Here is a 25,997-nt window from a genome sequence, read left to right on the forward strand (position 1 = left end):
CAGCTTTTTATAATCTGCAAAGCATTTCACTTTTATCACCTCATTTAAACTTTCATACAACATTTTGCAGTAAGGACAGCTACTCCATTCCTGTTTAATGGTGAAGAAACTGAGGCTCAAGGAGGTTAGTAGATGAGCCCAAGGACTACACCTATTCAATGAGAGAGAGAGAAAGAGCAGATAGACAGCTCTTCTTTTCTCCTGTTCTTTTCAGCACACAACTCTGCTTTGTATTACCTACCCAAACTATACACTAAGGTTGTGATTCAACAGAAAAGAGCTATGCAACGATGAATTCCACAAGTCACCCGGAAAAAACATTGTGGACCCAAGAAACAAGCAAACAAGAAAGGAACATAATAAAGAGCCCAGAAACAGACCTACATAAGTATACTCAACTGATCTTTGACACGGAAGCAAAGGCAATACAATGGGGCAAAGACTATTCAACAAATGGTGCCATAACAACTGGACATACACATGTAAAAATTAACTGAAAATCGATCATAGACCTAAAGGTAAAACACAAACTAGAAAACTTCTAGAAGATAACATAGAAGAAAATGTAGATGGGGCCTCAGTGGGTATGGTGAGGACATTTTAGATACAACACTAAATAAATGCACAATCTATGAAAGAAATCATTGATAACCTGGACTTCATTAAAGTTAAAAACTTCTGTGAAAGAAAATGTCAAGAGAATGAGAATACAAACCACTGACTGGGAGAAAATATTTGCAAGAAACAATATGATAGAGGCCTGTTAACCAAAATATAGGAAGAACTCTTAAAACTCAACAATAAATAAATGGACAATCCAATTAAAAGATGGGCAAAAAAAGATCTAAACAGACACCTCAAAGAAGATGGCAAAAAACATACGAAAAGATATTGAACATCATGTCATTACAAAATTTCAAATTAAAACTACAATGAGATATCACTACACACCTATTAGAATGGCCACAATCAAAACACTGACAACAAAAGCTGACAACAGGAGCTCTCACTTGTTGCTGATGTAAGCGCAAAATGGTACAGCCACTTCGAAAGACAGTCGGCAGTTTCTAACAAAATTATACATACTCTTACCATATGATCCAGCAATCACTCTTGTTGGTATTTATCCAAAGGAGTTGAAAACTGCCTACACAAAAACCTGCAAATAAATGTTGCAAGAAGCAGGAATAGGAATACAAAACAGTATATACACTGACCACTGTTATACAAAATATGTATCCATGTAAAAAATTTATTCACTAATTATTTACTGACAAATTATTAGGTATTGGGGCATCTTACACATGATAAATATTATTAGGCAAGATAAATAAGAAATCAAAGGACTCACATAGGAGGGAGGCAGCAAACAATTTTAATATAATGTGATATAATAATAAGTATGCCATGGGAGCAGAAATTAAGTTGGGTTAACTTCTGGTAGCATGAAAACAGATGTTAGAGTGGTAGCTTTATGGGTTACTCAATGGCCCACCTCCTCCCAAAATTACTATTTCACTGAATTTTCAAATTTTAACAGAAGTGCAACCTGGACCCAGAATGCGATCTGGGTTCAAATTCTAGCTCCACTACTATAAATCAGCTGACTGACCACTGATGAATTAGTTTACCTCTCTATTCACTTGTTTCTCATCTCTGATATGGGGATAAAAATTAGAACTTACTCATCAGGACTGTTAAGACTAAATGAGATTATATATGGAAAGAATTTAGCACAGTGTCCTAGCACACAGTAAACAGTGTTCAATAAATGGTTTACTTTCATTATTATTAATATCATTATCAATGCTATTTTCAACTGTATTGATGAGGTTCAGAATAAGAACAGCTGATAGTCTGGCTCTACAGCATGTCAGCAGCACCACACTGACTACGGAACAAGCACTTCAAGAGTAACTTGTCCAGAGAAGAGCAACAAGGATGGTGACCCTAGAAAACTCATTGAAGGGATTCAAACTGGAGAAAAGATTATGGAATGTGACGGCAGTCTTCTTTCATAAGAAGGGCTGTCACTGCTCTTGATAGAACAAGGACCAAAGAAAAGTAATAGATGTCAACACAAAGAACTGTCTAAAAATATGTTAACTCACACTGCAGTTTTTCTTCACGATGACTTCATTTTTAAGCCCGAGACTATTGATAAAGCCACAGGTTTGGACTTGGTGATCTCAAAGGTTCCCTCCAATTCAGATTCTATTTCAGGAGACTTAAAATTAGGATGGGAAACCTAAGCAGTTTATATACATTACTTAGTTTGAAGAAATAAGGGGTTGGGAATAGAGGAGGGGGAGGGAAAGCACTGGTGACTTCCTGGTAAAACACTGTGGAAATACGTTCTAAAAGACTGAAATTGTTCACACAAAGATTTTGAAATGAATGATTTTCATGTTTCATGGACAGCCAAAAGTGCTATCAAGGCGACTCTAAATAACTCTGTAAAGAAACCACATATTAAATAAATGTCCTAAAAACAAGGAAAGATACTATCATACTAATTGTTATTCTTCTAATAATGTGGGAAGTTACCTTAGAAAATTGCCACGGTGACACCTGAGTTCTAGAGATATGAAGAATTGGTTACACAAAGAACTCTTTCTAAAGAGTTCATTGCCTTTTCCACTACATTCAGTTGCATTTTCATGAAGAGATCATTATGTAATGCCCTTCCTTATGAGGGATCCTCTCTGTCCAATCCTCCACTGGAGCACCATCATTATGGAAGTTTTCCAAAAAGACTAAAGAAAATAAGAATCGGTTTCCAGGTGATAGTATTTTTTCTTAAGAAATCATAGTAATATATGCTTGCTGTAGCAAGCTTGGGAAATTCTGAAAAGTATATAATAGAAATAACTCAACCATATTCAGAGAGAATTCCTAACATTTGGTTTCCTTCTGATCTTCCATGCATACACAGGTTAATGCATCTTTCTTTCATAATTAGGATCATATTGCACACACAGTTTTGAGTTCTACATTTTTAGTAAACATTTTATTTTTAAGCATTTTCCTGTTAAATTTTCTTCAAAAAGATGACTGTTAATGGTTATAGATTAATGTCTGCATCTTAGCGACATGGTTCTTAAATTGGGATTTTAACTTCTCCTCTGGAGAGTCTTACTCTAGAATGGCTACTTGTATTATAACATTTCTCAGTGTAACTATCTTTATATTAAACATTTGAATTTTAATCTAAACTTAAATGGCATGCCTATTTATAAGTCATAGTCTAGCCTGGGTACATCTTAAGAGGTGAAATGAAAATTGTTCACATTAAAATTTGTGAATTGTAACTCTCAACCTAAATCAGCACTGGAGGCAAATACATCAAATTCCTATTGTTCAAAAAAATAAAAGAAATAAATGTCAATTTAAGACAAAACCTACCCAGAAAGTCACAAGGCAATACCAATTGAACTCTGCAATGTAAAGAACCAACAACTGGTTTAATGACTTTTCTAATTTTAAGAAGCTATAAAAATAGAAATGGAATCTGACCTGGGTTTTGAAGGATCTGGCTAGCTGGAGAGAAACAGGGATCATTAAAAGCAAGTGGAGGCATGGAAATTATATCAGGTAGAAAGACACCATGGTAAGACTCGAAAGACTTCAAATGCCCACTTATGGATTTGACTTCATTAGTGGGAAATAGGCCACCAGATATTTATATTGAGGTTTCTTATTTCTATGGAACTAAAAAATCCATTTTTTAAAAATTTATCCAATCATTCATACTGCTTTATTCATTGTCAAACACATGGCATTATAGCCTGGTACAAACAGAAACCTAAGCAAAAACGGTATTAACATTTTTAAACACTGACTCTCCAATTTGGATCTTACAAGTACCTGGGGGTAAGTAAACGGAAGACCAAGTATTCAACTCTGTTAAACTCTTCAGCAGATCCACAGGCTTAGATGATGAGAAAAAGTCAAACCATTTTTCCACCAAATGACTAGAAGATCAGGATACTAACAGAGACTGGAAAATCCAGGGAGGAAAACAAAAAATTGGTATGAAGAAAGAAATAGTAATTTTAGTTTTCAGTGGATCACTGAGATGACAATGCCCAAGAGACACTGGAAATGCAGGACTGAGGCTTGGGTGAATTACAGTTTTGGAGTTATCTACCAAAGTGAAAACAGAACCCATTATACTCTTTTATCCTCTTCATACCATCTTTCCCAACACCAACAAACACAATATTAACATAGATCAGGTTATCGTAATTATATACACATGAAACAATTTACATCAGGAACATTTTGAGGATAACTATTTGTGGATACTTCAGAGAAGTTTATCATCTGCATAAGGCAAAAACCAATGGAACACCACTAAAATTTTTTTTAATTCTCCATTCTATAGGAAGACTGCTTTTTTTGGTGTAGAGTGAAAATCCATAATTAAAACAATTTTTAATTACTTGCAGGGCAGATACAGATTTAAATATGACTAACACTTAGACTTATGGTTTAAAATAAAGTCAACAAATATTTTTAAAACTGCACTAACAGGAATTAATTAGAAATTGATAATAAACAAAAATTCATCTTAGTATCCAATTGTAAGATTCACAAAGCATTTAAATATACGGATGTTTTAAAAGAACAAAGTTTAGAGAACCTTGGCAAATTCTAAATTAAAGGAAATGGTACATACCTATCAACTGGGAAGATCTGTGAATAGCATCCCCTTGGAAATTTAGGTCATGGTTTCAGTTTTAGTTTTATTAGAGATGGGCTTAGCTTACTATAGTATGTTCCCAATCCTCAAGTGTACTCTTTAAAGTATTTATCTATTTCTCTGTTTATATTTTTTTCCACTAGAGGGTGATATGATGACTGAACTCTAAAGTTCAGTCATTAAAAAATACACAGATTGGTATCTGCTGTGGGGAATGAAGTGTATTCTGTGAGATTAGGGAAGGGAATAGGAGACAGATAAACAAAATGAGGTCACAGGCCTACATCTGTAAACTACCTGAGGGTCCCAGGCGCTACAGTACTTGCTTTACTTTATATTATTTTACTTAATCCTTACAAAAGCCCTGAGAAGTATTATAGTCTTATTTTACAGATAAGGAAACAGTCCAACGAGATTACGTACTTATTGTCATATAATAAGTGGCAAAATCAGAATCAAATGTGAAAAGCTCTTAACACTCTATCATGTTTGGGGAAAACCCATCTTCTCTAGTATGTTCCCCTCCCTCCACCTCCACTATCCTCCCCACGTTTATTTTTTTAAAGTTTTAATTTAAATTTCAGTTAGTTAACATAGAGTGTAATATTAGTTTCAGGTGTACAGTATAGTGATTCAGCACTTCCATACAACATCTGGTGCTCATCACAAGTGTCCTTCTTTGTCCCTACCACCTATTTCACCCATCCACCCACCCACCTCTCCTCTGGTAACCATCAGTTTGTTCTCTATAGTTAAGAGTCTGTTTCTTGGTTTGCCCCTCTCTCTCTCTTTTCCCCTTTATTCATCTGTTTCTTAAATTCCACATATGAGTGAATCCACATGTTTAAAATTAGGTTAAACTGGGCTGAGTGAATATTTCTAGTGTGTCCTCCTTCACAAAGGTGGGAAGCATGGCTCTATTCATTGGGCTATATTTTCTAGTGGATATTATTCAAGATAACTGCCTTACATGGCACTTTTGGTCTCTGTATGTGTTTACACCTGATAGAATACGAACTTAAGTTCTTTGTCTTAAGAACAAGACAAGGTGAGGGACTGCTGAAGCAGCCACCACTCTCTAGAACTCTACCTACCACAGAGTAGAATTTAGAGCCTGTTAGATGTCAGACGTTAGCCACGTTGTCCTACAAAGTTTCCTAGGAGCTCTGGTTCAAGGGAGTGGTTGGAGGGTGGTGGACTAGAAACACAACTGTTATTCTGATACCCTGATTCGCTAGTGATCCTTGTGCCTAATTTCTCTATTGTTTAGATCCTAGATACAAGAAAAAGCCTCAGACTTTTGTCTATTTTAATAGACATTTATTTCTTATTTGACTCAAAAAGGATAAAAAAGCTGTTTCGTTGCCAGGAGAAATCTAAGAATCGGAATGGGAAAAAAATTAATTTGAGGTAAAGAATGAAACTATATGAGAAAAATGGAAAGCAACAAGAGAGACATGGAAAAAGCAGAAATTGGTGATCAAACATAGTTCTCTTCATGAAAAGATCAGAAGGATAGAAGGCTTGGCCTAATAATAATCTTATCTTCTTTTCATTTTAGTAGAAAATGAGTTGCCACTCCATATTAAACATAAAAGAAGTGTTACGTATGGGCTAGGCATCTCTTTAGAAAACAAGATCTTTTTTAATACGATAAGGCTGTAGAGAGGGAATCAGGACTGAAAAGATGGGCATTCCTATCTGAGGAAGCAAGTGGATTTTATAATTTGTAGGCAGACTAGTCAAATTTACAGAAATAGCCAGCACACAACCCCTGGTTAAGAAGGACGTTTGGCGTACTCTCGAAAAAGTAGTATCTGTTCTCCCATCTCAAATTTCACTGTCATTTCATTACAGTTTTAGCCTTGACCCTTAGTATCTCCAATAATCTTTGTTAGATACCACACAGAAAAGCACTTAACTGAGCCCTGTGCACCCTTTCTAAAAGGCAGCTCTGATTATTTAAAATGTGACATAGTATTAGAAAAGCCATCACACTCCAGAGTCTAGAACCCAAACAGACTTGCAGCTCCGCTTAAAATCTTCTGTAGTACTGTTTGCCAAATTCTACCATAGGGGGCAGCATAGCACATGGAAAGAAAGGGTTTTTTTGTTTGTTTGTTTTGTTTTTTGAAATTAGGCAGATCTGGATTAAAATCTCTAGTCACTTACAGTGTGATTTTTGGGTGACTCATTTGGCCTCTCTGTAACTTCTACTAACTTATCTATCATAGGGACTTTCAAACAGTATGGGCTTAATAAATACCGATTCTTGACTACCAGTACCCTTGACTTTTAACATTATGATGGTTTGAAATTTCTAATGCGTATTATTGCATAGCCTCCCATATGAACAAATCTTTGGTGACGAGAGGGAAAAACAGATTGTCCTAAGAGTTTTGATAGTTTTGATTATCTTTTCAAAGAAAAGACCAATGCAAGGAAGGACCAAAAATGTTTTTTCTCATTAATATCATATTTGAAAAATAGCATGTTCAGGAATGACCAATAAATAAGTATAGCTGTCCACAGGGAATGTTTAAGAAACTGCCAAAATAATAATAGTAATAATAACAACAATAATAATAACACTTGAAAGCTATGTTGGGTAAAACTATGGCTAATCCCATATTAACATGAAAAAAAGGGATATTTTTAAATGATTCTCATACCTCTACTCTTCTCAAAAGTTAGTTTAAGAAGACTTAAACTGTGGCCTAGGGTAATGTCTGTAGAAGTGTTTTATGTTTATAATGATCGAGAATTTAAAGCTGTTCCAAAATAAAGTCTTTGAAACAATTGAGAGCTCTTCCTTATTGACTATATTAAAAAGATTTATATACATCGGTGACTGACATTTTTTTTATAAGCAATGAACTAATAGGAGACATCTTTAAAGTGTTGGTGAAAATAAAGTACTCTGGGAATAATCCTAAAGAAGAGATCCAGGAATAGAGAAAAAGGAAAATGCGACAACTTCAACCTGAAATACTTCTTTGTAGAAGGGCAACGTTGCCTTGGCAGTCAAATAGTTTATATTCTTCTTGACATATTTGTGCAGGAAAATGACCTCAAGATAAACAATATATCAAGTGTGTGCACAAGCACACATACATATACATACACACATAAACACTTATGCACATATATACATCTCTCCCTGCTGTCACTAGTACTCAGTCTACTTCTGTGGCCTTGTATGTACAGCACAATAAGTTGCATTCATGACTCAGGAGACACTAAAAAAAAACTGACTTAAAATTGTTACTTTGTTTTTAAGGAGATAACCATATAACTGCATAATACATATCTAAAAGTTCTGTTTACAGTTTCATCTTGAAGGGGGAAAAAAAACGATAAAGCATCTGTCAAACCTGTGTGTACTCGTAGTTTTCCTACAGAACAATCTGATGACTTTTCCCTTTGGAAAAAGATATGTTTTGTCTAGATGGCTTTCTTGTTTTTAATTTAAAATATAGCAGAACTTACTGATAGCTCTGCATTGTTCAACAAGGCTTAGTTTTGATTAAACTTCTTTCTTAGATAAGATAATGCAATAAAATACTAAACTCCGTTCCCCAACCTGAACCCTCAGAAAGAAGAGAGAGATAAACCCCCTCTGTTGATGGTAGTTACCTTGAGGCTCTGAGAAAGATCAAGAGATCTGGGGGACAAAAGCTGGGTGGACTGCATTATAAAAGGTCTCAGTTTACCAACAAAGCAGGGCTGTAGCTATTAGTGGTAGAGCCATCTGGCTGAGATTCAAAGCACTGCTTCAACACCTTGAGACAGAGATAGTAAAACGAATATAAACCACTATTGAAGCCAGCTTCTTCTTAGATCAAACCAACTAAATAAGATCTAAACTTGCAGACAGGCTAAGGAAATTAGGGATAAACATGTTTTAGAAAGAGTTTTAAGTTTCACAACCTTAAGCAAAAATGATATAGCAATTCAAGTATTAAACCTAGTGTCTGAGATTTTTTTATTCCAGGTCAGGTTACATTAAAGGAGATGATGTTACTTCTGTTTGTATATTGTTTATGGGCTAAATCGATGATTCACTGTAAAATTTTAAAATAAGCAAATAAGAGTAAGAGGACAAACTACTATGGACATTATTTTAATGTCTATAAAATAAGCTATTATTTGAATTAAAATGTTCCATCCCAAATAATTGTTTAACTTACAAGTCTACTCTACATGGATACTCATGATTTTTATCTAATTTTCAAATGATAAATAAAGAACCAAAAAGCATGCAAACATAAAGATCTATGAATGTAGAAGCCTAAGGGGGAAGGAAAGGATAGAAGTTGCGCTACATACCTCATTCATTCTGAGTATAATTCTTTTTACTTTTTCTCCTCTTTAAATAGACCAGTAGATAGCAACACTGCCTAAAATATTGATTAAACTAAATTCTAACTGCAGCGAAAAGTACATGATGTTTTATTGAATTTCCTATAATTTCAATAGGACCAAAATACAGAGAAAATAAAATTCAATGTAGAGAAGTCAGCACTTACTTAATTAGGAGCTAGTCAACAAGACCAGAGTATGTAAAGAAAACTCCTATTTCCAACCCTGATTATCATTTTCTGGGGTCTGTGTGTATGTGTGTATTCATATTCTTTACAATTTAAAAATGTTTTGATTATGGAATATTTTAAACATACTTTAAAAACCACACAGAAAAATACCCATGAACCACCCCCATCTCTGCAACCCAGCTTCAAAAATCAGCAACTCATGGCTAATCTATACTCCCTTTCCTTTTCTCCCCTTCAGGATTATATTGAAGCAAAGCCCAGGCACTACTATATCATTTCATTTTGACTATAATTTGATGGGGCGGGGCGGGGGGTGAGAATACAATAGAAAGACTGGGGGAGTGAGAGAAATAACGCTGCTTCTTTTTCTCTACAATCCCCGCCTCTTGTCATAACCATAAGTTTAAGTAATATAACATCCAAGAATATTTTGAGGAAAGAAGCCCACATGCCATCCCAAAGAACAAGCACGGGCAAGTCCAAATTTACCGCAGTTACCCAATCACTTCCTCCTCCTATCTCAGACTTCAATGTTTCAGGACCTCCCTGCCTTCTAGTAGCAAAGATAATACTGGGAAGCAGTGACAGTATATATTCCAGTCCTTATTCTCTGGTATAGCCTCAAAGGACTATATCCAACAGAATTGTTTTTCTCAGCACTGGATTAATCATCAAGTCCTAGAGTTGAGAAGATGTCTCTGGTTTAGACAGGAGTCTTTTTAAAATAGGTCTGTGGCTAAGGGGCGCCTGGGTAGCTCAGTCAGTTAAGCCTCCAACTCTTGATTGAGTTCAGGTCATGATCTCAGAGTCGTGAGAATGAGCCCCAGTGTTAGGCTCCACGCTGGGCATGGAACCTGCTTAAGATTCTCTTCCTCCCTCTCCCTCTGCCCCTCCCCTCAACACCCGGGTGCATGCACACACCCACTTCCTCTCTCTCTCTTAGAACAAAAACAAAAACAAAAACAAAAAACATGTCTATGGCTAACTCCCTGGGCTACCACAAGCTGAATGAGATAAGGTGGCGCATACAACAGAGCTGTCTCCTAGGAATGGGAAGCACACGAAAACTGCAAATAAGGGAAGCAGTGGCAGAAACCTGACAGTAACTTTTGCCTTGGACTACTACCTGTGAATACACAGCCCACCCCAACCTCCTGCATTTTGTAAATAAGAAAAGATTCTTTGCTATTTGATTCACATAAATCGTATTTCACTTCAACCCTCTTCACTGCCCACAAACTACTAACCCCTGTCACAGGGATAAAATTTATAATAAAATTTGATATTAATGATTTTTCATAGTAATAGGATCAATTACCTTCCCTCTATTTGTAATAGGATTGTCCCATTATCAATACTTCTATTTCTAATACCTTCTGTAAAACAAAACTTAGTTCATTTCATTATTACACATCTGAAGATTAATTTTGCAGCAATAACAAAGACCGTGAGGAAAGTTTCATTACAATTAACATGAACAGGTAAGTGTCTCAGGAACAGCAGACTAAATATACTCACTTTTGTTGTCTTTGTATAGAACGGGGAGGAGAGTTGGTGAATAGGCAGGTCCACGATACTAGTGGAGTTTGTGACACTGTTACTATGTGTATGTTCATCTTCCCTGCTACTGTCATCAGACTGATCAAAATCATCACTCTCCTGGTCCATTTCCTCTTCCTCTTCATCCTCCTCATCTTGTTCACCAGCATGTTCTTCATCTTCTTCTTGCTCTTCTTGGTTTCCTGAGGAGTCCTCATCTACTGAAATGAATCGATTATTGTTTTCTTCCAACTGTGCTTGCTGGGAATCATTTTGGTCTCCAGGCCTAGGTTCAGCTCCGACGACTTCGCCATTCCTTGCAGTGTGCTCCTCCTCTTGTCTTAGCTGCTGCTGCTGCTCCTCCTCCAGCACACGATTCATCTGTTCCTCATCTGCCTGGCTTGAGGAAGGGTTACCTCTCAGAGAACCTCCAGTTCGTCGTCTTTTGCTGCCCACAGAGAGCAGTTCCTGATTCATTTCCAAAAGCCAGCTTGCTACTTCTTGGACCTTGGCTAGACTATCAGAAGATGCAAAGGATTTCACATTCTGTAGGGAAAAATGGGGGGGAAAAAAAGGTTTGTACAATCTACATTATCCTCCACTTTTATGTTCTATGTCTATACTCCAAATTTCACTAAAGACTGTAGAAAATATTTGATGCTATCGAGACATTAAGATGTTCTTTAGGAATAGAAAGTTCAAAATGCAGAAATTGAGACTTTATAAAGACATACACAAAAATCACATAGTAAACAGCTTTATTTTAATCTTTTAAAAAATAATTTAAAATGAAACTATAATTGCTTTCACCAATTTAACCAATAAACATAATTTAACCAATAAAATGATTTTCGATTTTAGATCAGTCCATAAACTATATCTTTTATAAAACTTCCAGAAAATGTTATGAAGTATATCATAAAAAAACTATTCAATGATCAGTTAAGTTCAGGAACTACTCAGATAAACCAAGATAAAGAGGCTTTTTTACTGTAGGAATTTCCCAAACTTCTCTGATCATAGAACCTTGCCTTAAGACATGGTTTTCTGATAGGTACCAAATATAATCATTATGATTTTCCTTTTTCACAATGAATACAAATCAACCAGAGTGCAAATAAACAAGAAAATTTTATTTTCATTTTTTTTAAAAAGGAAAAAAGTTCGTAAGTTCATACCCTCTGACCCAGTAACTCCACTTCTGGCAATCTATCCTAAGGAAGTAATCCTAAAACAGAAAAAAAAATTATGCAAAGGATGCTCACTGCAGCTTTATCCATAAAAGCAAAAAATAAAAATAAGTGTAAATAAAAATAATCAAAACTCAAATGTTCAAGACAAAGGAATCCATGAGATGGGATATATATAGCGCAACCCTAAACACAATGTGCATTTTAAAAAATTGTGAGAACACGGATGTTTGAATTATGCTAAGGGCAAAATACAGGTAATTATATGATCACAGCATGATTTTTAAACTGCATAAAGACTAGAAGACAATATTTCAAAATATAAACTACATTTAGGCAGTGGTATTATAAGTGCCTTAAGCTTACTTTTTAGTCATATGTCTCAAATGTTATATATCAAACACATTTGCTTTTATGTTTTATAGACTCTAAAATTTGATCTGATATAGAATCTTTTCATAATGCTCATTCTTAAATTTCATCCTTTGCAGATATCTATAGGGACATGTTTGAGGTTACATGAAATAATGCCAACACACTGCCCAAGTTCATATAAAATTCCTTTTAAAAATATCTTTAAGATTTAGGAGATAAAGAAATACAATATCCATCTTATATCATGTCCTAAGAATAAGTACATTATATTCTATCGCAATGGTCTCTAAGATAAAATAGCCTTATTTACTTTTCAAACCCTTGCCACTAGAAGTGAATCCCCCAAAGGGCCACAGTTCTCATTGCAAGTTTTGAAATGGGGTCTGAAAGTCTAAAAGATAATTTTAAAATAGCAGTATTTCATTTTATTTTCTATAATCCATTTCTAAGAAAAAAGCTGTAGTGTGTGGGGGGAAATAGAAAGAGAAGAGTTCCAATGACTGAGTTGTGAGACACTCCAACATTCTGAGAGAAAGAGTAACCAACAAAGATGATTAACAAGGAGAACTGGGAATGAGTGACATCCTCGAAGTCCTGAAGTAGAGCAAGCATACCCAGGAGGAGAAAGTATAAAAATGACAACTGTTGATGATACATCAATAGGATGAAGAGAAAGAACTGACCATTGGATTCAGTAACGTGGAAGTCACTAGTAACAGGACTTTTATTAGTTGAAATCTGATTAAAGTAGATTTAATTAAGAGACTAGAAAGAGAGAATAGAGATGATGGGTACTAACAAGTTAGGAGTTTGCTGCAAAAAAAGAACAAATGAAAGGGAGTGGTAATTGGTAGGGAAAACAGAGTCAAGGAAGATTTTTTATTCTTCAAGATTGGAGAACTAGCAGTATTATCGGTATACTGACAAGAATGATCCAGTACAAAACAAAAAGCTGATAATGTAATCGAGAAAGAGAAGAAATGGTGAAGTGATTTCATAATTAAAAGGGGATGATGAGAACGAGTTCAAAATTGGAAGGACTAGTTTTAGTTTAAAAATGGATACTTCATTTATTGTAAAAGATGGGAAAGAAGAGTGGTATTATTGGTACTTTACACTTATTTCTTTTTACTGTATTTCTCAATGTGGAAACAGTTGGAAACAGGTGGATTTTTGTAAGTCGTGGGAGTCTTTGGAAATTCCCTACTCATTCCTTCAATTATTTTCCTTTTCTTTTTAAAGTAGGAAGCAATACCACTATTATCATCAGAGTGATCTTGGGAGAAGAGGTGTTAGAAATTTGAAGAAAGGGGTTTGAAATAGTCCTCTAGGGAGAGAGGAAGGAAACTTGCCTAGGTGCATGAGATGATTCTGATGATCAAATATAATCAATAAATCAAGATGTAATACATATTAAATGTGGCTTTTAAAAGTCAAGTGATTCTTCTTTACAACTCAGATAAGCACAATAACAAAATTTCTATCTGAGGTGAAGTAGGGTTTTTAAAAAAGCACATTAAATATATTTGTTGCTTTCTACAAAAAATAAAATAATATACTACAGAAAATAAAGGTTATCAAAATTTTACTGGCTCATATATGTAAAAAACAAACTATGAAAACATCACAGAAAAGCAGGTTAAAAGTAACATGCTGAAAACAATGACCTACACAAATGAATATATATACTACCCCAATGTGTAGAAAGGTAAATCTTCTATTCATAGGTTTCCTTCAAAGAATTAAAATCTTGCTTTAGTAATTGCATCTAAAGTCTAGCTCTCCTGACACTAACAAGAACATTTTTCACTTGGATGTTTATGCATAGAACAGCATGAAATCAGGGTCATTGCCTAGAACAACAATGCAGACCCCAAGCAAATTGCCCTTTGTGTGTCAACCAAACAAGCGTATTTTTAAGAGATTGAAATGGGTTAAATGACATATTAAGAGCAACTTACAAGGTGAAAAAAAATGAAAGAACAAAGGTCGTAAAACTAATCATAAAGAATATGTGCAAAGTAGGGAGGAGACTGTTGGTAAGCAGTTAGCCTATCGACAAATAGAAAGTTTATGACCAGCATTACTAAAATAGTATTAGTACTGATCATCAGTGAACACTTCTGTTAGTAATTAAGAATAATAAAAATTCAAATCATTATCATTATGTAACTTTAATGTTATATTGGGAGGAACAGAGAAGAAAGTGTCTTTAATTTAAGCCAATAAAGTTAATTGAGACAGACCTGATCAAAAATAGTAAATCCAAGGAGAAGGATCAGATTTAAATCATTGCCAATACAAAATATACAACGACAAAGTTAAAAGTCAGATTCTAGGAATTCCAGACTATTTGAAGAGGCTGAAAATATCTGACAGACTTACATAAAAATTTATCCAAGTAGTACATATATGGGACTGGATTTCTCTGACCCATTTTGGGAATGGAAAATGGAAATGAAAATCTCATTTTCTGTTGATATTCATAAACTCAAATCTCAACAAAAAAACCCAATATTTTTAGGAAATTAGTTTTTCCTAATAATGATCTATGAAGTAAGCTAATGACCTAATTAAAGTAATAAACATTTATCCAATAAGTAATAAGAAGTCAGAATCAACAAAATACTCTTATAAGGGGAGGAATCTTTTAAAAAATAGTTTATAAAGCCCAACATTAAAAAAAAATTTGATCTAAAACTTGAAACTGTCATACAGGAAAAGTTAATACAATATTAACCCCCAAAATGCCCTCTTTCTTTCTTTCTTTTTTGATTTTTTAATTTTATTTTATTTATTTGAGAGAGAGAAAGCACATGCAAGTGCATGTGAGCAGGGTGAGGGGCAGATACTGGCTTCTCTTCTGAAACCAGAATCACTATAATGCTCAAAGATTATTACATAAAACAAATTATTTACTGAACATTCAAAATGTTTCAGGCACATTTTAATTTTCTAGAGGATAATGTTCAGAAATGTTTCTTTACAAGTTAATCAATGACTCTTAACCTGACCAGAGCCCATGGTAAAATAGGATTTTACATTATAAATAACTGTGGATGTATGTATTTAAATAAACCCTATAACAATGGTTTAGAGAGAGGGAATTATGAAATATTTCAGATACCTAAAGTCTCTATAAATCACCACCCTTAACAAACACAGTCCATTCTCATTATTTGTAGTAATTGTGTTCTATATAAAGTTATCACAAATACTGAACCACTGTCCCTATGGGAAACACAGGGTTAACTTCCTGCAAGCCTTGGTTACAACATTTTGGCCAACTGATCAATATATAATCTTTTCATGTATATATTTCTATTTAAAGATATGTATTTAATATATCTTGTTGATTAACACTGAATTCACAGCCAACAGCACTATAAGCCCATGCCTGAACAAAGCTTATCTAACACCTATATGCCTTCCATAAGGTATATTACGACACTAGACAGTACCTCACTACTATGCTTGGGGGCCATTTTCAACAGCCAAATATTTCACTAAATCGACCATGAAAAGGATACTTGTTTACAGTATGAGAGCTGAAACAAGAAGGCAGAGTGTCACTTTGTTTGACCTCAGATGGGAATGTGCATGCCAAGTGATTTTTTGCCACTCTGTGCATGCTCATGTCCACAAATGACTGTGAAAGCATCATGAATATTGATTTTGGGTGTCACAAACAAACTGTGGGGAGTAGGCAAATTCGCAAATACAGAATCTACAAATAATGAGGGTGGATGGTACCTACTTTATCTAAATCCTCCAGAGAGAGCACTACTTGCAATGCGAGATTCACATAGTATTTTGAGATATCAACAAAGAAGCCACAGCATTACCTATTGGCTGCTTCTGGAAATATAACAATGGACAAATGACCAAAGAAACTGAAAGCTCTAATAGATATTCATCACTAAATTTTTCAAATAAATCAGAAGTTTAGATAGCCCATATTAAATAAAGTTAAACTTTGTATAAAGTAATTGCTAGAAATAAAAGGGAAGAGAAAGGCATCACTTTTCCCTTTGTAGGTGGGCAGAACAGGGTTCTTCTGGCAGCATCTTTCATTATAGTGACAGTTCTGAACCTAAGGATGCCTAGAAGAGATGCCTAGTCACCTCCATCCTAGGATGAAGTATTGTAATAGTTTTGCTCTTCAAAAAAATTCAGAAATAAGGTTACTGTGATAGAAGAGACTAACTCCCGGACTTTACCAAATCCTAGAAAATATTGGGTAATGTTTAGTCATTATACCTTGCTGATTTAGTGACACTTCAGACTTAATTTCAGTGCTTTTTAAAAACTAGTTTCTCAGAAACTTGTTAAATAGTTTCTCATGAACCTTACTTTTCAAAAGATCTTTGATTACTCAAAACCATTTGAACTTATCTTAGGATGCTTAAAGGAATCAATGTGGGCAAGTACACATGTTAAACAAATTGAGCTCTGAAAACCTGTCTCCGAGTGAAGTAGGGCTGTTTCCATGGCAAACACTAACCTTGAAATTACCTTGAAATCTAAGTAACGGGGGAACACTAGTTACAATAATAAAACAAGGGGTGACTTAAGCAAAGAGCCAAAGCCTCCAAATGACTGTGCAATTTTTAGAATTTTTAGACATAGAATTACATGGCAGGGTATGATCCATTGGACATGAGCAACAAAGTCATTTAGGAAGCTAAGATGTAGATGGAAGGAAAATAAACCAAATTGTACTGATCACTGGGAAGGATAACTCAAAGCTTAGAATCACCTTCTGCAAGCAGTTTAGGATTTTCCCTGAATCCTAAAGGAAGCTCCCTAATCACCAGGAGCCCTCTTGTGGCCCTACCACTTACTAACACTCCAAGTTCATATTATGAACTTTCTATAGTCCAAGTTATTTATTTATTAATTATTATAGCCACTGATTAACAGTATCTGGAATACATGATAAAGTAAGTCACATCATATCAGTGAGTGACTCAAAATCCACCAAGGGCTTCCCATTTCACACAGAATAAACGTCAATTTTTATGGTTGCCTGTCGGGTCTCTGTATAGTAATCTATACATATCCCCACCACTCTGAGTTTATATTCTATTCTCTTTTTTTCATTTTGCTTCACTCTTTCTAACCCTGTTCTTTCTTGAAGAAGAAAATATGCGCTATCTCAGAGCCTTTGCACTGGCCATTCCCTCTGCCTGAATGCTCTCCTCATATATCCACATGGTTCTTCCCATTACTTCCTTCAGGACTCAGTCAAATGTTCCCTAAGCGATGACACTTTCCCTAATCATCTTATTTAAAATAATAAGTCCCTTGCATCATATTCCCTTTCCCCTCTGCCCTGTTTTACCCTTCTCCAGAGCACTGTATAAAAGCACTAGACTAGTGTCTGCAGTACAATAAATGCCTATCTATCTATCCACCCATCTATTCACTTGTTATCTGTGTTATCTTCCTACTAGATGTTAAGCTCCCTAAGGAAAAAGACTTCCTTTTTCACCAAGGTTATCGTCAGCACCTACCCAAAGCCAAAAATGGTCAGCATATTCCTCAAAACATTTTTAGTGAGTAAATACTTATTAAATCTTTTTAAAGTCAATTATGCACTTTCTTCACCAGAGAACATCAAGCCACGTCACAAACACAGTCAATTACTTTTAAACACATTTTTAAAAGTTGTACTGAACACGTTCTGTGTTGTATTTTTTAAACTGAGTATAAACATAGCCTTAATATTTATTTTATCATATTTTTCCTTTTATCAAATTTCTTGTTATTTAACACGAGCTATAAAAAAACAAATATGTGACTAAAAAGACTGATACTTCAAAAGCACATAATTTGTTGAGTAATTCTAATTCCATGTCGCTTATACTGTGGTTAGCTGGGAAACCATAGGTGTAACTTCAGGTGAAAATCTTCGAAGGACTACAAAATTGGCTGAATAGGTCCTTAATAATGTAGCTTAACAAAAGCAACACAAAATGAACAATATGGGCAGCATGCAGCAAGTATTCATGTAAGCAGCAAATATTCATTAAGGTTTATGGTTTTGAACAACATTTTAAATCCACATGGTTCATCGATCATATGTATCTTTACTAGAAATTACATAGAACACTAGTTCTCAGTTCACATGACAATACCGATTTTTAATGTTTTTTAACAGATTATTTTTGTTTTGGCCAAATTTAATTCCTCATTCCCATTTAACTCTACTACCTCTGCAATCTGTGTTTACTCCATTAAAATTAAATTTTAAACTGACTGCTAGGGGCACCCGGGTGGCTCAGCTGGTTAAGCATCTGCCTTCTACTCAAGTCATGATCCCAGGGTTCTGGGATGGTGTCCCACGTCAGGTTCCCTGCTCAACAAGGAGTCTGCTTCTGCTTCTCCCTCTCCCTCTGCCCTCCCCCCTCCCCAGCTCATGTGCACTCTCTCTCTCAAATAAATTTTAAAAATCTTAAAAAAAAAATGATTGCTAAATCCCACTGGATCTTCTATCATTCCTGTAGCTTCTTACATTATTGAACAAGCACTCCCTCTTCTTCACAACTCTCTTGTCCCACAGTTTCCCTTGGTATCATCCTTTTCTTGGTATCACTCCTCAGGCAGCACTGTTGTTCTCTGTTGCTAGCTCCTTCTCTGCAGCTTTTTTGAAACCTAGGGTTTTGGGGTGCCTGGGCAGCTCAGTCATTAATCCTCTGCCTTCGGCTCAGGGCGTGATCCCAGCGTTCTGGGATCGAGCCCTGCATCAGGCTCCTCCGCTGGGAGCCTGCTTCTCCCTCTCCCACTCCCCCTGCTTGTGCTCCCTCTCTCGCTGGCTGTCTCTCTCTGTCAAATAAATAAATAAATAAATAAATAAATAAATAAATAATCTTTTAAAAAAAGAAAAGAAAAGAAACCTAGGGTTTTAACTATCACACAAAAGCTAATGAAAACCAATTCTATTATCTCCAAACTCCTCTACTGAGCCTACTAGTTTTACCAAATTGTCTCAAAATCACCCCAAATCCATTATCTTAAAATCCAAATTCCTGTTTACACACACACACACACACACACACACACACACACACACACACACACAGACTTGAGGCCCAAATTAGTTCTTAGATGCTCCTACTATTTTCTCTCTCTCAGTGAATGGAACCATATTCTAGCCAATTGCACATTTAAGAAACCTGGTGGCTCTTCCTCTTCCTTCTACTATCCCTTCCCTCAACAATTCAGTCCTAAAGTCATTTGGTGGAGCCAAGCAGGTAAGGTATATGTGCAGAAGGCAGGGTAGCAGTACAGCAGGGGGATCGATTTAAGCAGAGTGGGAAAGGCCCCTCTGTATATGGGGGACGGTAGGAGAAAAGAAAGTGGACCAGCACAGGTGTCAAAGCCTGAATAACAAGGGTGAGGAGTGATCCAAGAGTGGAAAAGCCCAGCAGGTCAAAGGTAGAGCAGAACGACAACATCTGTTTGGGTGAGGGTATCAAACATGAGCAGGGTAAGAAAGATGTCCACATGGCAGGATAGTGTCAAAGACCAAATGGGTTAAGGAGGGTGCAGTGGCCACAGTGGTGCCCTGCTCAGATATCCCTTCAACAGAACCTGCTCCCTTATCTTGGAATCCGCTGCAACATTTACACCTGCCCATAATGCCTCTACGCTTCTCCCAGCAAATGAATGAGCATGGGAGAAATGCTCCAACAGCCAATTCTGATGGGGGGCTACCTGCCCATCATATCTTGTCTTGGTATCTGCTTCTCTGGGGACCTGCATTAACACAGAGGGCATCTACGCACTGGTGTCAAAAACTCTTGAGACGAAATAAAGAAGTGTGGAAGACACTACAAAATGGCCAACTTCATTAAACAAAGGTCATTTCACTCCAGAATGCTGAAGAACATTTTCTACTACAGAAAGAAATCCAGTGGCTCAGCAGAGGAAAAATTCTCAACAGGGTATTGGAGCTAAAAGGGGTCCTTTTAAGACAACAGAAGGCTCGATTTTGTTGAATACTTTGAAGATGAAGAATAGCTGCAGAAACCAGCCAGGGTAGCGCTTACTCCTCAGTCTCTGTAAGACATGAAGAAAATGCTTTGCTTTCAAGGGACAAGATTCTTGGATTTAAAAGGAAAATGCACTTTTGGAAAACATCACATTACAAAAAGGAGATTGTGAAATGTTTCCACTGCTGCTTGGGCTTAACTAAAGAAGGATATCATCAAGTCTCAACTCTTACTAGAAACCACCTGGAGAAGCTACGAACAAAAGTGAGCTGATTTTCTTCCCTTTCAACACAAATGATCACTGGGCAGAACTCTTTTTCTGAATCTTCTGATTATGAGAATTTGCCTTGAGAAAAAGGGAGAGCTGCAGTCTTACACAAGATGAGTTTTACTGATCTGCCCCAGACAAGTTCTGGGTTTCTGTGGAGGAAAGAATATCCTGCTATTCATAAGAAACCAATGAACACTATGTTTCAGTTTTCAACTTCTCACACAAACAACCTTTTTCTGACTCAATGAACATCAAGAGTAAGCTAAGAAACAGTCTCATTTCAGCTGAAAAGGAAATTTGTACGTGTCAGCTCATCTCTTGCTTGACCCTGAACTGATATTTGTGGAGAATAAAACACGCACACGAAGGAAATATAATTTTTACATTAAAGAGGTAAATACACAGTAAAGAAGTCAAAATAATTTTTTAGATTCAAAAACCACACTTTTATGCATAGATGAGCCTAGTTAAGGAAATATTTTTCTAGCTGGTAGGCCTATATTTGAGCATGATCATATCACTGAGTAAGGAAATGTTTTCTCTAAGTCTTCTATAAAAAAGTGTCTAGGCAATATTTTTTTCATATTGATTTGGTTTATGGTTTTAGTAGCTTTACTATTCAATACTGTCAAAAAATGTTCATGTTGTAAATCATATTAAAATCAATTTACAACCTTTATTTAAATTAAATCTGCTGAGCCTACATTAAGAAAAATTAAGCCCCATTTTGGTTTAAGCTAGTTATGTGAAATTTATTACATTTCTTAATGAGTTTGCAAAATTTATGCCAAGGTAAAAGAGATTTATCCCAAGGAAAGTAAGCTAAGCTTAATTTCCAGGGGGTTGTATTTTCCCCCAAGAAAAGTGGGCTAATGTCATTTTTAGCTGTAAATATGAAGGGAAAACTACTCCTACATAAACCCTACACATATCATATCCAATCTGGATCTTATACAGAAGTTTATGGTAAGGTACTTGAATAAGGTAAAAAAGATAAAGTAGTAAAGTCAAAACAAAACAAAACAAAAACTAGAATCTCCTCTACCTGTTCTGCTAACTTGTATTATTAATACATGCCTGCTTATCTCATGTTTGACCCCGAACCGATATTTGTGGAGTGTAAAACAAACACATGAAGTAAATATAAATTTTACATTAAAGAGGCAAATTCACAGTAAAGAAGTAAAAATAATTTTGAGAATACTCTGTGGAAAGAAGGAACCATATAAAAAGAGGGGACTAATGAATTTGCCAATATAAACAGATCCAGAGGAAAAAATCTCTACTCAAAAGAGCACTGACAGTTACCAATAAATTATTACATCTACAACTTATTGATCAAGCTGAGGTACTGTGAGCCGGAGATTTAATCATTTTTATGTGATTCCCAAGATAAGATTAAGTGTTTCCCCAATGTAAAAAGATTGCAAAAGGCTGAAGTGAACATCAGTAATGGTACGAACTGATATTATGTTTACCTAATAAGAAGTAATGAGAGTAACACAGCTCACTTCTTTGACATTCTTGCCAACAATGCATAACCTGAATCCGCTAATGAGGAAACGCTAGACAAACCCAAATTAAGGGTCCTTGTTCAAAATGACCATCCTACAATCTTCAGAAGTGTTAAAGGAATGAAAGTATTCAAGATCATGGGCTGCCTGGGTGGATCAGTCGTTAAGCATCTGCCTTTGGCTCAGGGCGTGATCCTGGGGTTCTGGGATCGAGCCCCACATCAGGCTCCTCCACTGGGAGACTGCTTCTTCCTCTCCCACTCCCCCTGCTTGTCCCTCTCTCGCTGGCTGTCTCTCTCTCTGTCAATTAAATAAATAAAATCGAAAGAAAGAAAGAAAGAAAGAAAGAAAGAAAGGAAGGAAGGAAGGAAGGAAGGAAGGAAGGAAGGAAGGAAGGAAGAAAGAAAGAAAGAAAGAAAGAAAGAAAGAAAGAAAGAAAGAAAGAAAGAAAGAAAGAAAAGAAAGAAAGAAAGAAAAGAAAAGAAAAGAAAAAAAAAAAGAACGAACGAACGAACTCAAGATCAAGGCATTGTTCCAGATACAGGATAACTAAATGTAGTCCATGATTTTTAATGGAATCTTTTTATTACATGAGATAATTATCTGAACAACTAGCAAAACTCAAATGGAGTCTGAGGAATAGAAAATCTAATATATTGATGCCAATATCCTGATTTTAATGATTATATTGTGATTATGTTGGAGAATGTCCTTGTTCATAAGAGAGTTTAAGGGTGATGGTGCCTCCCGTTGGCAACTTATCAAATGGTTCTGGGGCTAAGTAAGTTCTTAATACTGTAGTTGGGACTATTTTGAAAGTTAAAAAAAGGCAGATGGGGGGGGGGAAATCTGGACATCAATCTGGTTGCCATTATCTGCTACAAACTACCTTTGCCTTGTCCTGACACTTTTGTCACCCACTCACATCACCACTAAGTCCTAAGTGTACCTCTTCAGTAGATCTACAATGGATTTCACTTCTCTAGTGCTCTTTAATAAGCAGATACTAACTGCCTCTTGTCCAAACTATTTTTATTTTTTTTAAAGATTTTATTTATTTATTTGACAGAGAGAGAGAGACAGCCAGCAAGAGAGGGAGCACAAGCAGAGGGAGTGGGAGAGGAAGAAGCAGTCTCCCAGCGGAAGAGCCTGACATGGGGCTCGATCCCAGAACTCCAGGATCAGGCCCTGAGCAGAAGGCAGACACTTAGAGACTGAGCCACCCAGGAGCCCCTGTCCAAACTATTTAAATAGCATCCTTAGTAATCTTCCCATCTTTTGTGTGCCATGCCTCTCACCTACCCTCTATACTGCTGCCAGAACATGAAATGGCATCACCTCAGTGGCAGTTTCTAAACTTTTTACATGCTGAAGCCTTTGTTCAAATGAAAGCCAGATATTAAACAGGTAAAGAAAGACCTTGTGAGGGACAATGGGAGAAGGGGAGAGAAGAGTGTTCACAGAAAGAATGAGCAACCCCTGAGTGACTCTGCAAAACTTCTGAAACTATTATTCTATAGAATAAAATCTGACCTCCTAAGCATGGTACACAAAATGTTCCTAATCTGGTCTTGCCTCCATCAATCTTCAATACAAACTGGTTTATCTTAAACTGTGCATTACCCAACAATATTGATCTACTTGTATTCTTCTTATACACTATATGTTCTCCTATGTCTGTATCCTTGTAAAAGATGTTTTCCTTCTCTCTGACACATTCTTTTTTTGCGCACCCTTTATTAACCCTATCTGGCAATGTAAGCCACCTTCCTTCATTCTTCTATTCCTCTGTGCCACAGAACTTGATGAAATTGGCAAGCACAGGTCTTGAATACAAGGACCTCCCCCTTCCACTTGTAAAAAGAAAACAGTGGTAGAACATTCAGGAAAAAGTTGGGAACAGACTTATAATAAAAGAAATGCCGTAACTATCAGGTTGATAAACGGGTAAGCTTGAGCAAAGAGGACCGACATGTTGTGAGTTGTCTTTTTTAATATATTATAGAAAGTAGAAGGCTGGAAAAGTGAACACGTTTGCTATTTTAAGTGTCTCACCTTCCAATTCCAAGAAGAAAACAGAACTACTTTTGCTTTTTTTTCTCTTTTGATGTTAACTGACACCACATAACAAGTATATATTACAATGCTAAGCTTTAAAATGCAGGGATACACCAATGATCATACATAGACAATATATATAGACTTTTTTCACATTTAGGAAGTGATACTCAACTGAATATACAACTTTACTATAGTCCATATAATCTATTACTTCCTATAATTTCTAAAATCAACGTTCAGAAATTAACCAATGATAACCAACAAATACAAACAAAATCTATACGGTAATTTTTCCATTTCCTAGAATATATTCAATAGCTTCTCATACATTGTAAAATAAATAGCATGGGGAATGGATTTTAAAATATGAAAAATATAAGTGTCCATCTTACACTGTTACCAGATACTTCTATTTGTGGTAGCTCAAGATTGAAGTCTACTTCACTTCTACTGAAAAACACACCCTGTCACTGAACGAATAGATCCCTCCTACAGGTCTTTTAGGTAGAGAGGTGTTGTTGACATCAAGACTGGGAGCAGGAAGGGTATCAAGTTTGCATATAAATGCTGAAATCTGTGTGATAAAACTCAACAATCACTGAAGTCATTCATGTACTAACTAGTCATTCAACATTCAAATATTAAATGAAAAAATGTGTGAGACACAGTTGACTAAAAAAAGATATAAAAGCACTGATGAACATATGAAAATGTACTCTAAAATTAGCCATCAAGGAAATGCAAATTAAAACCACAATGCAATACAACTTCCCATCCATAAGAATTGCTAAATTAAAAGAGACCAACCACCACCAAACGTCGATAAAAATAGGAAACTAAAACTCTCATATGTGGCTAGTGGGATTGTAAAATGTTACTACCACTGTAGAAAACCATTTGGCAGTTTCTTGTAAAAACGCACACCCTGTGAGCTAGCACATATGCTCCTTCGTACTCCTACCCAACAGAAATGTCTACAAATAGGCTGGTACAAGAATGCTTGTACCAGCTTTATTCAGAATAGCCAAAACTGAACCCAACTCAAATATTCATCGACAGAAGAATGGATAAATAAATTGAGATATATTCATACAATGGAATAGGTACACAAAAATGATAATATGCTTCTGATACATGAACCAAAATGAATATCGAAAACAGTGTGTTAAGAAGCCAGAAAAAAAAAAAGCAACATTATATGATTCCATTTCTATGATGTTTAAGAATACAAAAAACTAATTTACAGTAATAGTAATCAGAGCAGTTGTTGCCTAAGTTTGGATTGAATGGAATGGAGCACGAGGGAAATTTGGGGAACGACAAAAAGTATTCTACATCTTGACTGAGGTGTTGGATACACAGGTATATGTATTGTCAAAACTTATCTATGGATTGCTCTTAATAAAAAAAGCACTTTGATTAAAAATGTACACTGGGGACAAGGCAAAAATTTCTCTGCCTTGACTCTCCCATTGCGAGCCTATTAAATGCTGAAAAAGGCTTTGGAGCTCTTTGCTCTGGGCCCATTAGTTGGGTCTTCTCTACACTAATACCAGATACGACCACATCAGAGAGCCAGGATAAAAGCCCAGAATACCGATTTTTCCACTACAACAGGCAAGGTGGCAGTTTTCCCAGAGGCCACAACTCCTGGCATTGAGGAATCAGCACATCATTCACTGTGAAGCATTCTATAGCAGGTAGGGAGAACTTTGAATGAAGAATGTGAAAGAGCTAAAATAGCAATTGTACTAGCAGGAAAACCAATCTTGAAGCCACTACCCTAAGGAGC

At 35.9% G+C, this 25,997-nt stretch overlaps 1 protein-coding gene across 2 annotated transcripts in view; it reads right to left on the reverse strand.

Annotated features, from left to right (window-relative positions):
• FBXW7 (F-box and WD repeat domain containing 7) overlaps positions 1 to 25,997 on the reverse strand; it is a 230,449-nt gene that overhangs the window by 80,452 nt on the left and 124,000 nt on the right. Inside the window, exons 2-3 of one of the 2 annotated variants that reach the window (XM_045798825.2) lie at positions 11,976 to 12,025; positions 10,777 to 11,343 (exon numbers count right to left, since the gene is read on the reverse strand). In XM_045798825.2, the coding sequence (XP_045654781.1) occupies positions 10,777 to 11,274 (498 nt within the window). In that variant the 5' untranslated portion in view covers positions 11,275 to 11,343; positions 11,976 to 12,025. The remainder of the gene's footprint in view (positions 1 to 10,776; positions 11,344 to 11,975; positions 12,026 to 25,997) is intronic. The other variant, XM_045798826.2, reaches the window with a different exon arrangement.

The sequence above is a fragment of the Ursus americanus genome, chromosome 13 (genome assembly GCF_024610735.1).
Source record: "Ursus americanus isolate L20-20 chromosome 13, mUrsAme1.1.p, whole genome shotgun sequence".
NCBI classification, from domain to species: domain Eukaryota; kingdom Metazoa; phylum Chordata; class Mammalia; order Carnivora; family Ursidae; genus Ursus; species Ursus americanus.